Source organism: Crocodylus siamensis, chromosome 2 (genome assembly GCF_052110815.1).
Source record: "Crocodylus siamensis isolate JL-2025a chromosome 2, ASM5211081v1, whole genome shotgun sequence".
Lineage (NCBI taxonomy): Eukaryota > Metazoa > Chordata > Crocodylia > Crocodylidae > Crocodylus > Crocodylus siamensis.
Genome location: NC_143396.1, coordinates 189907757 through 189921107, shown reverse-complemented (window position 1 = coordinate 189921107; position 13351 = coordinate 189907757). Strand labels below are relative to the sequence as shown.

The following is a 13351-nucleotide window of genomic DNA, read 5'->3' as shown; positions in this document are numbered from 1 at the left end:
GATGCATGAGCTTTTGTGACCAGGAGCTCACTTCATCAGATGCTATGAAAGGACATGCAGAGAGCAGGCTAGTGTTGCAATTCTGTGTTCTTACATCCCCACAGAAAAAGTAGGGAGAGCAAATTTCCACCAGGACATTTATGAACAACCAGATTTTTTTTACTCTGGCCTGCACTGGACACATACAAACCACCCAGCACGGTACAGTAAATGCAATTCTGTCTAAAAAACTTGAGAAAAGAAAAAACAGGACTTGGAAAAGAAGCTGATCTATAAGTTGGCACTATGGTTTTAAAGAGGCTTTTCCAGATTTAAAAGATTCAGCGTGACAGTATACAGACAAAGGATCTGATTTGGTCCTGCTGACATAACTATTGTCTTCCCATCATCATCAGGGGGTACTTGGGTTAGCCCCAGAGAAACAAGGGAAGGTCCAATAGGGTAGAGGATTTCTGTCTTTGGTGTGGGGTAAAGGGCATCGTAAAAGGCAACTTTTCACTTTACCATAAGGAATGGCAAAGGTAAAAAGCAAAAAAGTAGCAGCAGCTAAGAATGCAGGTGTACACTAGGGGTGTGTGAAATGGGCCTGTGGCAGGACGGCCCCTAGGCGTGCCGTGACCTCCCCTAGTGCCCTTGCCTACCGTGCCAACCTGGGCTTTGAATGCACCCTCTATCTCGCCCGCCACGTCTTTGATCTTAGTATTGTCAGCGGAGGCTGCCTTCCTACCCTTCTTGGCACGGGGCTGATCTTACTATGCTGGGATTTTCTCCGAGTCCCAGTGCTGGTCCTCTCCCAGGGCCAACTCAAATACCTGCGCCCCCTCCTGGGGCGGCTCTCTGATTGCGCCCCTTCTTGCCCAGCCCGGACTTCCCAATGGGCTTATTCCCCTCACGGGCTTCGTATCTCACAGGCAGCGCCCCACTCGGGCCTGCCTCCCTTATGTTCCGCGGCCACTTACATCCTGACCTGTGTTCCGCGCTCCCCGCGGTCACTATGCCCGCACTCAGGCCTGTAATCGCGCCTCTCGAGCTCCGCTGCCCGCACTCGGGCCTTCTACGGCCCCACTGGGGCCCTTGCTCACGCTCGCCGCCCACACTCGGGCCTTCTATGCCTGCACACGGGCCTGTGGTCGCACCTCTTGTGCTCGCCGCCCACGCTCGGGCCTGTCTATGCCCCCGCTGGGGCCCTTGCCCGCGCTCCTTGCGCTTGCCGCCCACACTCGGGCCTGTCTGTGCCCCCACTGGGGCCCTTGCTCGCGCTCGCCGCCCACACTCGGGCCTTGTATGCCCCCACTGGGGCCCTTGCTCGCGCTCGCCGCCCACACTCGGGCCTTGTATGCCCCCACTGGGGCCTGTGGTCGCACCTCTTGGGCTCCCCGCCCGCACTCGGGCCTGTCTATGCGCGACTCGGGCCTACGCCCCACTGGGGCTCTTCCCCAATCGGGATTTCCAATTGGGGCCTGTCCTGGTAATGCCCACACTGGGCTGGGGTTGGGACCCCCCACTGCTTAGACCCGCCTTCCTGGGCCCACACCCTACTGGGCTTCCACCTCTACTAGAATCTTCCCGAAGTCGCCCCAATGGGCTGGGGTCGGGACAGCCCCACAACGCGGCACCCTCCGTGGTGCCAGGAACTCCCCCACCTTACTGGGGAGCTCCTGCTGAGGCCTCCTCCACCCCTACAGCCTCACCCGGTCCTCCGGTGGAATAATCACAACTCCGCAAAACTATGCTGGTTCTCTCCACCCCTGCATCATCGCAGCTGGTCAGAGTGGCCAGGCTGCAACTACTGACTCGGGCTGCTCAGCTCACCCGCAGAGCTCAAGCTCCTGCTCCTGCAGCTGCCGGAGGAAAACTGTGTCTGGCCTCAGCCTTCCCTTCCTTATGAAGGCCAAGCCTCACCCCCTGGCAGTCAGCTGATCTAATCAGCTCCCAACAACTAGCACCTGCTGCCTTAATAAGTGGCAGCTAAGTGCTTCTATCTTCAGTAGCAGGCAACTCAATAGCCCTGCTACAGGGCCCTATTTGATTCTGATTTGGATTCAGCCCAAATCAGCGACAGCGATTCAATTCGTTGCTTCGGGTCACTTACCTGTTTCAATTAGCCCCAATCCAAATCTGAAGATACGATGGTGATTTGGAGAATCAGCGATTTGGACATAGACACAGCTTTAAAAGTGTTTTCTATGTACCTTGAGGTAGCAGGTGCAACTTGTGAATGCTGTGATGCTGGGGCGCATGGAGCGTCCCACTGGAGTGCAGGGGACCCTCCACATGCTTGGTGATTGGCCACAGGGGTAGTTCCGGTCCACTTCTGGGTCTGCCAGGGAGCATGTTGGTGGCCCCTCCAGCTTGGTGGTTGGCCACAGGGGGACCCCAGGTACCCCCCTGATCCAGGAGGTACCAGTCACTGAGCTGGTTGGGCGCAGGGGGCCCCCCCAGCATGCTCCAGAAATAGACTGAAAGTAAATCCAGAAGTAGACTGAAAGTGCTTCTGGTCCACTTCTGGGTCTGCTGCTGAGAGTGCTGGGGGGCTCCCCCCACGGTTCTGTGGGATGCTCCATATACCCCAGCATCACAGCACTCATGAGCCCCTGCTACCTAGAGGTATGTAGAAAAAACGTCTAAAGCTGTCTCTTACGTCCGAATCTCTGAACCTTTCTGAATCTCTCTGAATTGATTTGGAGGGTTCCGATTCAATTTAGAGAGATTAAAGGGTCCTCTGATTCAATTAGGATTTGGAGATTCAGCCACCGAATTGGGCCAAATCTGTGCCGAATCAAATCAAGGGCCTAAGCTTCACACAGCCCTAGTGTATACCCCTTTTACACAAAATGCTATGCAACTGAGTTGAGCTGTAGCTGCAGGCTTGGAATGCTCTGTTTAGTCTAGAGGACCAGCAGGAACATGGCGTGAGATGAGGCCCAGGCTGAAAGATCACATCTATAAAGCCTTGGAGTGAGCCCAGCTGCAGGAAGGGATCCCTTTTTCTTCTCTCCACAGCAGTAGCGCTGTCCTGCAACTGGAGCTACAGAACAGGACCCTATTTCTGTTGGCTGCCAGCTCTGAATTTTGTGCTCCAGTGGAGGGGAGTTCCAGAGAGTGGAGTGGCAACTGATACTGGCTCAGACAACATTCATTGTCTACAGGCTTCACTCACTGCTTCCCCTGTGATTTGGAAAGGGAGGAGGGCCAGTTTCTTTCCAGGTCTTCCCATTCCTCATCCCACTCAAATAACTGTTTTGTAACATATATGGAGCCATTAGTAGTTTAATTGGAAATTTGCTTCCTTCCATGCTATTCAGAAGGGAGAGCTTATGGACTAAAACGTTATAGTTCTCTAAGGGTTAAAAAGGGGATTGATAGAATCTATCTATCTATCTGTCTATCTGTCTAACCCTTTGAACCCTGAGAAAGCTGTGACTTTTTAGTTCATAAGCTCTCCCTTGTGGCTAGCATGGAAGGAAGCAAATTTGCAATTAATGGCTCCATATAAGTTATAAAGCAGTTATTTGCTTTATAATATCCCTCTCTCTGTCTCTGTCTTTCTCTCCACACACACATACACAGATATAAGGCTGTGCTAATATTTTTTTGTTTGTTTTGGTTAGCTGCCTGAACTGAAAAATTGAAGGAAACATTTATTTCAGGTAGAGCCCAAACACTTTCCCCCATTTTCTCAGTGAAAAATAAATGTTCCAAATCAACTGAAACGTTTCATTTTTAGACTTTTTATTTTAGATTTTAAAAACATCAGATTATATTTTAGGCATCTTATATTTCAAAACATCATTTCAAGCCAAAATATTGAAATAGACTTTTGTTTTTTCATTTATTTTTCTTCCCTGAGCCAGGAGCAAGTTGCATGAAACTGCATTTTTCTGGGTGAATAATCAGTTCATCTGACAAAGTTTGCCCAGGATCTGTTGAGAAACCCAGTCCCTCTCTAGAGTAGTTCCAGTGATTTCTCTCTTAACACCAAAGAAGAATTTGGCTTGAACTCCTTTTCAGTAGAAAGCTTATACCAGAGTATTTGTCCCTAGGCTTTGTCATTTGGGTAGTACCATAACACCTTTTTCTTCCACCCATCCTGGACGTCTTGTTTCTATCCTTAATATTGCAGGTAAATGTAGCAGTGTGCGCTTTGGATTTAATTAGGCTTGGATCATTCCACATTATTATGGATCATGGGAAAAAGATGGAGTTTTTTTTTCTGATCAGGGCTGTGGACATCATACAAACTAATGTAATGGCATTCATTTTTACAGGAAACTGTGTGTTTAACCACTGTCTAATTTATTTGGGTATTTCTAAAGTCTGTTAATCCATTCCAAAATGCTTCATTCACCCACACTTGAATCCTGGGTTTAAAGGAATTTTATTGCAGCCCATTTAACTGTGAGTAAGTAAAAGGTCATTTTGCAATGCTGATTCATTATAATAATCATTGTAACAAGAACAAGAGCTGTAGAATTTTTTAAAAACCCCAGATTTACAAATAATGGTATTTATGTGCAATAGATATTGTTTTATTAGTGCAAAAGCCATCCAGTCAATTAGCCTTCAGATTCTAAAGTTCTCCCTTACCATTTTTAGACCAGTGATTCTCAGGTGCTGTGGGACCCTCTGGTGGCTTGGAATCCTTTCAGTGGTGCCACAGGGTGCCACTCAATGGTAATACAGCTAGGTGTGCAAACAGGATTCACAAGATAGATGCAGAGATTTCAAACAGGAATCTATTAGAACATTCTGACCTGTCATGGCAGGGGTGGGCAGAATTTGTCCCATGGAGGAGCTTTGTCTGGCCTACAATAGGTCCCTTGGTTCTGCCTGGCCAAGGTGCTGCTCGGCCATGGCGCATCTTGCTGCCCCCATGGGCATGCAGTGGGGCTGGGGAGCTCTGCAGCTGGCCTGCATTTCTAGGCAGCCCAAGTGGCAGTGGCTCCTTCAGGCTGCCACTGCCACTGCCCCCAGTCCCATAGTAGTGGTGGGGACGAATATGTGCAGCTCTGACCCCGGGTGCCCTGCTCCTGCTCTGGACTTGCCCGTCTGGGCTGAGCAGTGGCAGTGTGCATAAGTGACTGGAGCTTCCTGAACCTGGGGGCGCACCCGCAGAAGCTGCTGATGGCGGTGGTCCTGTCAGAGAGGGCACCACTGACAGCATCAGTGTCGGCCGTTGGGTGGCACCAGCCCCCTCCAGGCTGAGCAGCAGCAGCACCAGTGGTGGTGGCTGGGCAGAAACCATTGTTCAGTGCAGGGGGGAAAGTGGCCCCTCTCCCTCCTGCTGCCAAGCAGTTTTTGTTTCAGCCACCCGGAGCACCTACTGCACCAGGCTGCCATGCAGCATCATCACCACCACCTCTGGGCTACCCTGTGTGGCAGCGGTGAACAGCTACAAGGCAGACCCTGCAATGAGGGGAATGTGGGGTTGGGAAAGTGTGCACTGGTCCTGGATCACTCCAGCCCCACTGGAAGGAGCAACCCCAGTGCGTACTGGAAGCAGCCACCCCAGCCCCGCTACATGCCCAGGTTTGGTTTTTAGTATATAATTTGGTTTTATTTCTGTTTCCAAGATGGCAAACTTCTTTCCCAAGGAGTACTTCCAAGGGCAAGGAGAGGGACTGCCAGTGGCAAAGGTCAGAGGACAGGGGCGGGATTTCCAGTCCCAAGATGGCAACCAGGGGGCGAGGGGCTTGTCAACGGGCAGGGCCACCCTTGCAGTCATTGGCAGCTCACCAAAACTCGTTAAACGGCCCTCCCAACAAAATAATTGCCTGCCCCTGTGCCATGGTCTTTCTGAGTTCTTTGCAACAGAAGAATTGCTTTACCATTTTTTTCTATAGTCAAAAAATGAATGAAAATTAAGAGCTAGCATGTTTCTAGGGGTGCCTTGAGTCTATTGAGTTATGACTTGAGAGTAAAAAAATTGAGAACCACTGTATTAGATTCATCCTGTTCAGTGTATGTCACCAGAACATTTTTGCTCCCTTAACTGAAGATGTCTTCTCCATATAGCTCATGGATTTGCTATGACAATACAGTATGTGCAGTTAGATTCCACATGTATGAGATAATCTGTGGCTGCCAATTGAAACATTCTCTAACAGCAGCAGTTTTTCAAATTTCAGACTAAAACAATGCTAAAACATTCACTCTTGTGCTTACATAGATGACTAAAGCATAAAAAAATTCATTATCTTGCATTACATAATTTTTAGTACATGTCCTTTATATAGATATATTGATATATAGTGTGTGTGTATATATAGTGATATATCACTATATATATATAGTGTATGTTCTCTATGCAAAAAACAATGTAATGCAATGGGAAATAAAGCACTTCACATTTAACAGTGTAGAAATAAGGCTGAAGATGCAATATAGTCTTTGCTTTCTTATGCTAAAGGAGAGAGTATAGTCTAATGCAGTGGTGGGCAATCATTTGGGCTGGAGGACCCCTGAATGTTGGTGAGCTGTTGAGGGCTGGGGGAGGAGGGCGGGAAGATGCCAGTTGATCCTATCTGGCCTGCCAGCTACTGCCAAGAGCCTGAGGAAGACGGGCTGTGCCCTGCACTGCTTCTCTCTGCTGCAGCTATAGTCAAGCCAGGCTGCACAGTGCACAGACTCCTCTGCTCCCCTGCATCAATTCCCCCCCACACCTGGCTTCCTGTTGGCACTGTGCAGTCCTGGTACTATGGCTGCCAACAACTAGGACTGCCTGGGATGGGGCACAATGCAGCGTGCTGAGTGGTTGTCCTGCACAACCACCCACCACAATTAGCCGCTGCTGCTACACTATACTGGGAAATTCAGGGGTGGCTTCCCCAGGCTGAGTCCCCCTTCCTCCCTCTTTTCCCGATGACCAGCACAGACTTATTGCAGTGGGTGGGTGAGATGGCTACTCAGTGTGCTGCTTCACACCCCATTCCAGGTGGGCCCAGCTGCTGGCAGTTGTGGTGCCAGAACTGAGGAGTTGCAGTGCCAACAGGGAGCTGGGCTGAAGGGGAAATAATGTGGGGTGGGGTGGAGGGAGAGGCTGGAGAAGCTCATGCCCTCCACCACACAGAAACACCTCTACTGCTCCTCAACCTCATGGCCCAGCCTGGCTCCATCTGCAGCAGAGTGGAACAGTGCAGGGAGCAGCCTTCCCTCCTCAGGCTCCTGGTGGTGGCTGGTGGGCTGAATAGGATCAGTTGACCGGTCAGATACAGCCTGCAGACCATATTTTGCCCACCCCTGGTCTAAATGGCTAGAACCTGGAAGTTGGAGTCACGTAAATTCTAAACAAGGCTTTCTTGTAGTTGTGCTGCTTTTCCATGCATCAGTTTCTTTATCAGTAAGACAGAGACAATGTTTCTTATCTCTTGTAAAATGCCTTTAGAGATTTTTATTAATAGTAATGAAACATGCTACATATTGATATAGTTAGATTCGGGACAGTGATCAGAATCTCTGAATTGAATCACTGTCCTCCAAATTGGCTGAATCGCAATCAAATACTTCCCTATTCATGCAGGCCTACCCACAATCCCCTGCCTTCCCTTGTATCCCTCACTCTCAAACCACAGCACCTCCAGCCCTGCCAGTGTCCCTCACTCCCAATCCGCAGCCTCCTGTTTCCCCCAGCCCTGCAGCATCTCCTGGCTACCCCACCCCTACAAGCAAGGGCACTAACCCCAGTCTGCCAGCCAGGCCACACAGCTCCCTGCTTACGCCCACCCCTTTCCCATCCTGAGCAGGTACGTCCCCCACCCTGCTGCAGCCCCAGCACCTGGACAGCTTCCCCTAGTACAGCTTCCCCTGGTACACGTGCGCATGCACACACACCCACACCCCCTCCCTCTAGGGAGTCTCCAAGTCCTGGCCCTCCAACCCCTGCCCCCCATAGACTTAGCTGTATCCAGCTGCCAGGGTTGCTCCCACCCCCTGCCTGGCTGTATGCTGGCCATGTGTCTGTGTGCATGCAGATGCAAGTGATGCCCCTGCCTCCAATTGCTCCCTCCCCTGTTGCTAGGGCAAGTGGGAAAGTGCCGGGGAAAACTTCAATGCTGAGCAGACCAAAATCCCAGGCATTTGTTGATATTTTTAAAAACTGCCCAGCCAGAGATGAGAGGACCCAAAAAAAGGATGTTTCCAGAAAAAGCCGGATATATGGTAACCCTATAATTAGAAATTGACAATTTGTACAGTACATAATGCAAATTGAATTTCTCATGCAACTTTACACGTAAGTTGCATTATAGTGTATATACTGGTAGTGTTAAAGATATGGCTTGATTTAAAAGTTTAATAGCAGCCTACACATGAAATCAACTTTGAAGAAAATCAGTTTAAAAGCAATATAGATTCTTAGCGTCATAGATTGTTAGGGGCTGGAAGGGACCTTGTAGATCATCGGGTCTGGTCCCCCTGCACTAGGCAGGAAAGACAACTGGGGTCAAGTGACCCCAGCGAGGTGACTGTCCAGACTCCTTTTGACGATTTCCAGGGTAGGTGACTGGTCTAGACACAGTCTAAAACACAAAAAATGTGTTTTTAAAATTGAATTTCCCGGAGCTTGGGACCCTCTTTAATTTTAAACGATCTTGATTTAGGTATGGTCCCCTCTAAGATGTTTGTGAGGGGAGAATAGGCCTGAGTTGAGATTGCACAAAGTTCTAAACCACATTGCTAACAGATCGGTTTTGGATTAAAGTATTTCCATTTGCTGACTTTCAGAACTTCGCAGATGAATGTAATTTTATCCAAATGTGTTTATTTTCTGTGACATAGCATAGGACTCTCAGAGATGCATACTCATCCTCAGTTCCTTTAGTAGAGGATGTTGCATTCCACAGGTGCTGAAAAAATAATGGCTACTAGTGGAATATCAGAAAACAGCATTTATCCCTGGATCAAAAAAATTGTTTCTGAAGTTCAAGCACTATAAAATTCATGGTTTATGGTCTAGGTTTAGATGTTGGGGATAATGCAATGCTTTGCTTTTAATTTGTATTTAATGAATTAAAGGTCTGACTCTTTTCATGCTTTACTAAGTCTAATGCTTTGTGGAGAATATCAATTGTAGACAAATTAAAACAGAAACAAATATGTAATTAGTGAGGAGAATGAACTTTTACAGATGACCTGGAAGAGGCAAAATGAATAATGAGAGAAACTAAAATATGCTCTTCCCTTTGCCTCTTTTTTTTACATTTTCTATTCTTTTATATTGGCCTGAGATGTTATTCATTCTTTCCTCCTCTGATCAGGGACCAAAGAGAAAAGGTAGCATGTAATAAAGTTGAAGTTTCTGTCATTTAAAGGTGATGTGCTGTGAACAGTTGCTCAATGTTATTTGTTTCACTCTGTGAGAGATTGCTATGGATTTATAAAACCTACTGATATTCTTTAATGTGCCTTGCTTTATACATCAATAAATTTTCCACAGCTGTGGATGCTCAGAAGCAAGTCTTGTGAAATCTTTGCATTTTATAAGAGAAAAATCCGTAGACATCATAGCCAAGATCTACTCCAAATGCTTCCAGCTGCAGTCAGAGAGATGACTCATGCTGAAAGCTGAGGAGCTTTTCTATGAGTGCTTTACTCAGTTCACATGATTTTTTTTTTTATTTTACATTCCTGTCTGTTTTTCTTTCCCTTAAAAAAATGTGAAGGAGATTCACCCAAGGAAAACCCGTATGAGGATGTGGAACTAAAAGGCCGTCACGCAAGTCGAAAATCCCAGCAGCTATCTGAGAATTCCCTAGATTCTTTGCACAGGATGTGGACTCCCCAGGACAGGAAGTACACAACACCTGCCCAGGTAATTCAGTACTTTTTAGATTATTAGGCTTTGTTTTTTACTGTGATTTAAGTCTTTTCAAAACTTTTGCAAGAGAACCATCTATAGCATTAGAGGAACAGTGGCTATACTTAGCGGAGAAAGAAAAACAAGTTAATTAAACACATTAAATAGTTGTTACAAACACTTTAACAGCCTCACTCTAGATAATCTTCAGCACTAATTTATTGTAAAGGGTGATTGTTATTTGGAACTGTTTTCATGTGGTTCCATTCAGAAGGTTTTGGAAAGGAAATGCAGGCTTGTTTTGTCCTCTATCTTGTCTTTATGTTTATAGTGTGAGGCCCACTTTATAGAAAGGTAACTTGTTATCTTAAACTGTTTCTACTTCCAACTATAAAAATCTAAATGCAATGTTTAATTGCGCTGTGCCAGGAGAAAGGGCAAAACACAGTTTTTAAAAAGAAAGAAAATGAAAGTGGGAATGTCTAAGTCTCATACTGCTTCAGCTAGGTTGTGTGCACTATCCACAGCAAAATGGAAAGACCTGGAAGTCTGAGAGTTTGCATTTTGCTGTGAATTTAGCATGGGGTGCTGATTTTGTGTGACAATTGTGAAATGAAATACCTTTTTGTTTAGCAGAGAATCATTGGGCATGTCTACATGTGCGGTGGACTGCACAGTTGTTACTGAGCAGTCATTTAGTACTTGCTTTAGTACTTGCTTAAGCACATACTAAATGACTGCTCGGTAAGCAGGATTACTGCGCAGTCCCATTACCGCACAGTTATTTTTAGCTGCTACTGCAGAGTAATGATGAGTTAATGCACCATAGCTCATTGCCGCCACCTTAGCGATGAGCTATGGTGCAGTATCTTGTTGCTATGGCAATGTAGCATTTCATGTAGATGTACCCATTGTGTCCTAAAGCAAATATACAAAATACACTCACAATTCCATTTGGAGGAAGATATTTTTTAATTGAATAAAACAAAATTGTCTCCGGCTAATGAAATTGCAGGGGCTGGACAGAGGCTAAGGCATGAGCACCTCCATCTTCCTATTTGCATATTGGATGATTTAAGCTAATTTGACAGAGTCAGGGCCCATCCTGGCCTGGGTCCCTTGTCAGTTGCCCTAGTTACTTGTCCTTAAAATTAGCTTTTCCCTCCACTGATACTCTTTTTTCCTCATGGGACAGGGAATTTACATCAGATTCTGTCACTATTTTATTGTTTTTTTACTGAGATATAAAACAAAAATACAGTGACAGTAGGTCAGCTGTGAGCCTGTGTAATTCTCCAGTGAGCAGAAGTAGCAAAGTCACCATTTCCTAGTGAACGGCAACTCTGCCTACCATTCATCACTCAGCTTTTCCAGCCTCAGTACTGTTGCTGGTATTCCCTTAAAATTGTGCTTTATGATAAACAAGATGGAAGGGATCAGGAGGTCAGCAAGCTTTGGAAAGTCATCTCCCAGCTGAATTCCTCTTGCTAAAATATAGGACATTGAGAATTTTCCTGGCACTAGAGCTTGTGGTAAGCAGCAACCTTAGAAACACTGGCCTGCAGTCCTTTGGAAACCCACTGTTTTTGTGGTCTTCTCCCTTCTCATTTGTTATTATAATAATTGAAGTATTCAAATAAGAAATAAACTTGTTATTGATGACAGCGTTTCTTCTTATAGTGAATAAAATCTGTAGTAATATTTATAACTTTCACTTAATAGACCTTCCGTTCAATTTAATAAGAGTTAGATCAGGCTCTAGATTAGTTCCCCCTTATTGCCATGTCTTTAATTTCCATGAGGGAAAAAAACAACATGTCAAAAGATTTTTGTTTCTGCAGCTGCCTTCAAAGCCCAGCAGCCAATCATTGCGCATTGGAAACTGGTCAGAGAGAAAGAGCCATCGCTTACCGCGCTTACCCAAAAGACACAGCCATGATGACATGCTGCTTCTGGCTCAGCTTGGTATACCTTCATCACCCTCCAGTCTGAATGATGACAGTCTGAGTACCACGAGTGAGCTGCTGTCCACACGCAGGGCCAGAAGGATCCCTAAGGTAATGGCACCTATAATCTAGTTGCAGTTAAGCTTCAGTCAGAAAGGTCCATATGCAGATTTTAGCAAAAGTTCTGGAATTGACTCAGTGGGACCAGATCTTCACGGCCACTCTAGCAGTGCAAAGAAGTCCTAAACTTGGTTTGACTTTCTCCTAATTCATGCTCTCAGCACTGAGGAGTTATTTAGTGATGTGGTAATGCAATAGTAGTAACTGTTCCACTCCTCCTCCTGCCTTATGCCTAGGGGTCTGGAGAAAAGGAGATGGCCAGGTTAATCCCAGCTCCTAGAATTGCCTATTGGGACTAGCATAAATTAGAACAGCCTCCAGGGTTCTCTAACTAGGAGTTGGTATCTGGGCAGGTACAGATTTACCGTAATCCAAAGGCAAAACAGGTGGCAAAGTTCTTGCTTTGCTTGGAAACAAGTCTTCTTCAGGGCACAGCAGAAAGATGTGCAGAGATCTCCACATTGGAGATTTTACCATCTGCACAGGATTTAGCCATCCATTTAAGTCTTTTTTTTCCCCAGAACAGGAAATTTGGGGTCCATACTGAAGCACCTAGGAACCCCAGGCAGTGGAGGGCTTTTTATTTTATGCACCATCTGGCAGCGTGCTGCAGCACAGAAACAGAGATTCCCACCCTTGGAGTGGGATGACTCTATGCTGCTCCCATAGAGGCAAATAGGACCCAAAGACTTGTGCAGCTCTTTGCCAGGCTGACCTAGCTTGGTCATGTAAAGTGAATCTCTACTATGAAAAAACCATGTTTTTCTACTCTGAGCAAGAGAATGGTAGTGTACTCATCTCAGTGACTTGATTCATTGCTATGTATTATGTGCAGTATGCATCTGAAACTGTTTTTTCCTCTCTTATTTATGGTAACTGTTCCCAAGGAAATCACCATTGACCTAATATGGTTCCCATTGTTTACTCATAGCCTGTCTGGTCCTGATAAACTCATTGTCTCTTTAGATTTGAACTAAAAATGAATTAAATTTGAACTGTTTCAGCAAAAAAATGAATGTCAAATTTAAAGTAGGATGTGAAATAACTGTCTGTCACAATAGAGGCAAAAGGAGAGAGTTGCCAACACATTTATTTTTATTCTGTGAACAAAGCTAGCTTTTACTGTACATTCAGCTTCTTCCTGTTCTCTTAAAGAGTGTTTTTAAAACTTCAACTATAAATACAGTATAGAAAGAAAAGAAAGATTTTTTTTTAATATTCTTGTCCTTTAGTCTGAACTGAAATGAAGGCAATTAATCCTATATCCTTAAATAATTATGTTAGGTCCAGATTTTGATACCTTTACTCTCACCTAGTGTAATACTTTACTGTTCAAGTAGTTCCAATAACTGGATTTAGATATTAGTCAGTTCAAGTAAAACTTGGAGAATTTGGCTTTTAAGTTTGCATGTCATTTCTGAATTTGTTCCTCTGATTTAAAAATCTCAAGGAGCCTTTACACGTGCTCTGGGTGGAGGGACGAGGGGAGCCA

General features: G+C 45.8%; 1 protein-coding gene across 3 annotated transcripts in view; it reads left to right on the top strand.

Moving 5' to 3' along the window:
* The window catches only part of DENND2B (DENN domain containing 2B), a 303230-nt gene that overhangs the window by 207385 nt on the left and 82494 nt on the right, over positions 1-13351 (top strand). For all 3 annotated transcript variants that reach the window (XM_090032660.1, XM_090032662.1, XM_090032661.1), the window contains 2 exons: positions 9660-9808; positions 11635-11850. In XM_090032660.1, the coding sequence (XP_089888786.1) occupies positions 9660-9808; positions 11635-11850 (365 nt within the window). The remainder of the gene's footprint in view (positions 1-9659; positions 9809-11634; positions 11851-13351) is intronic.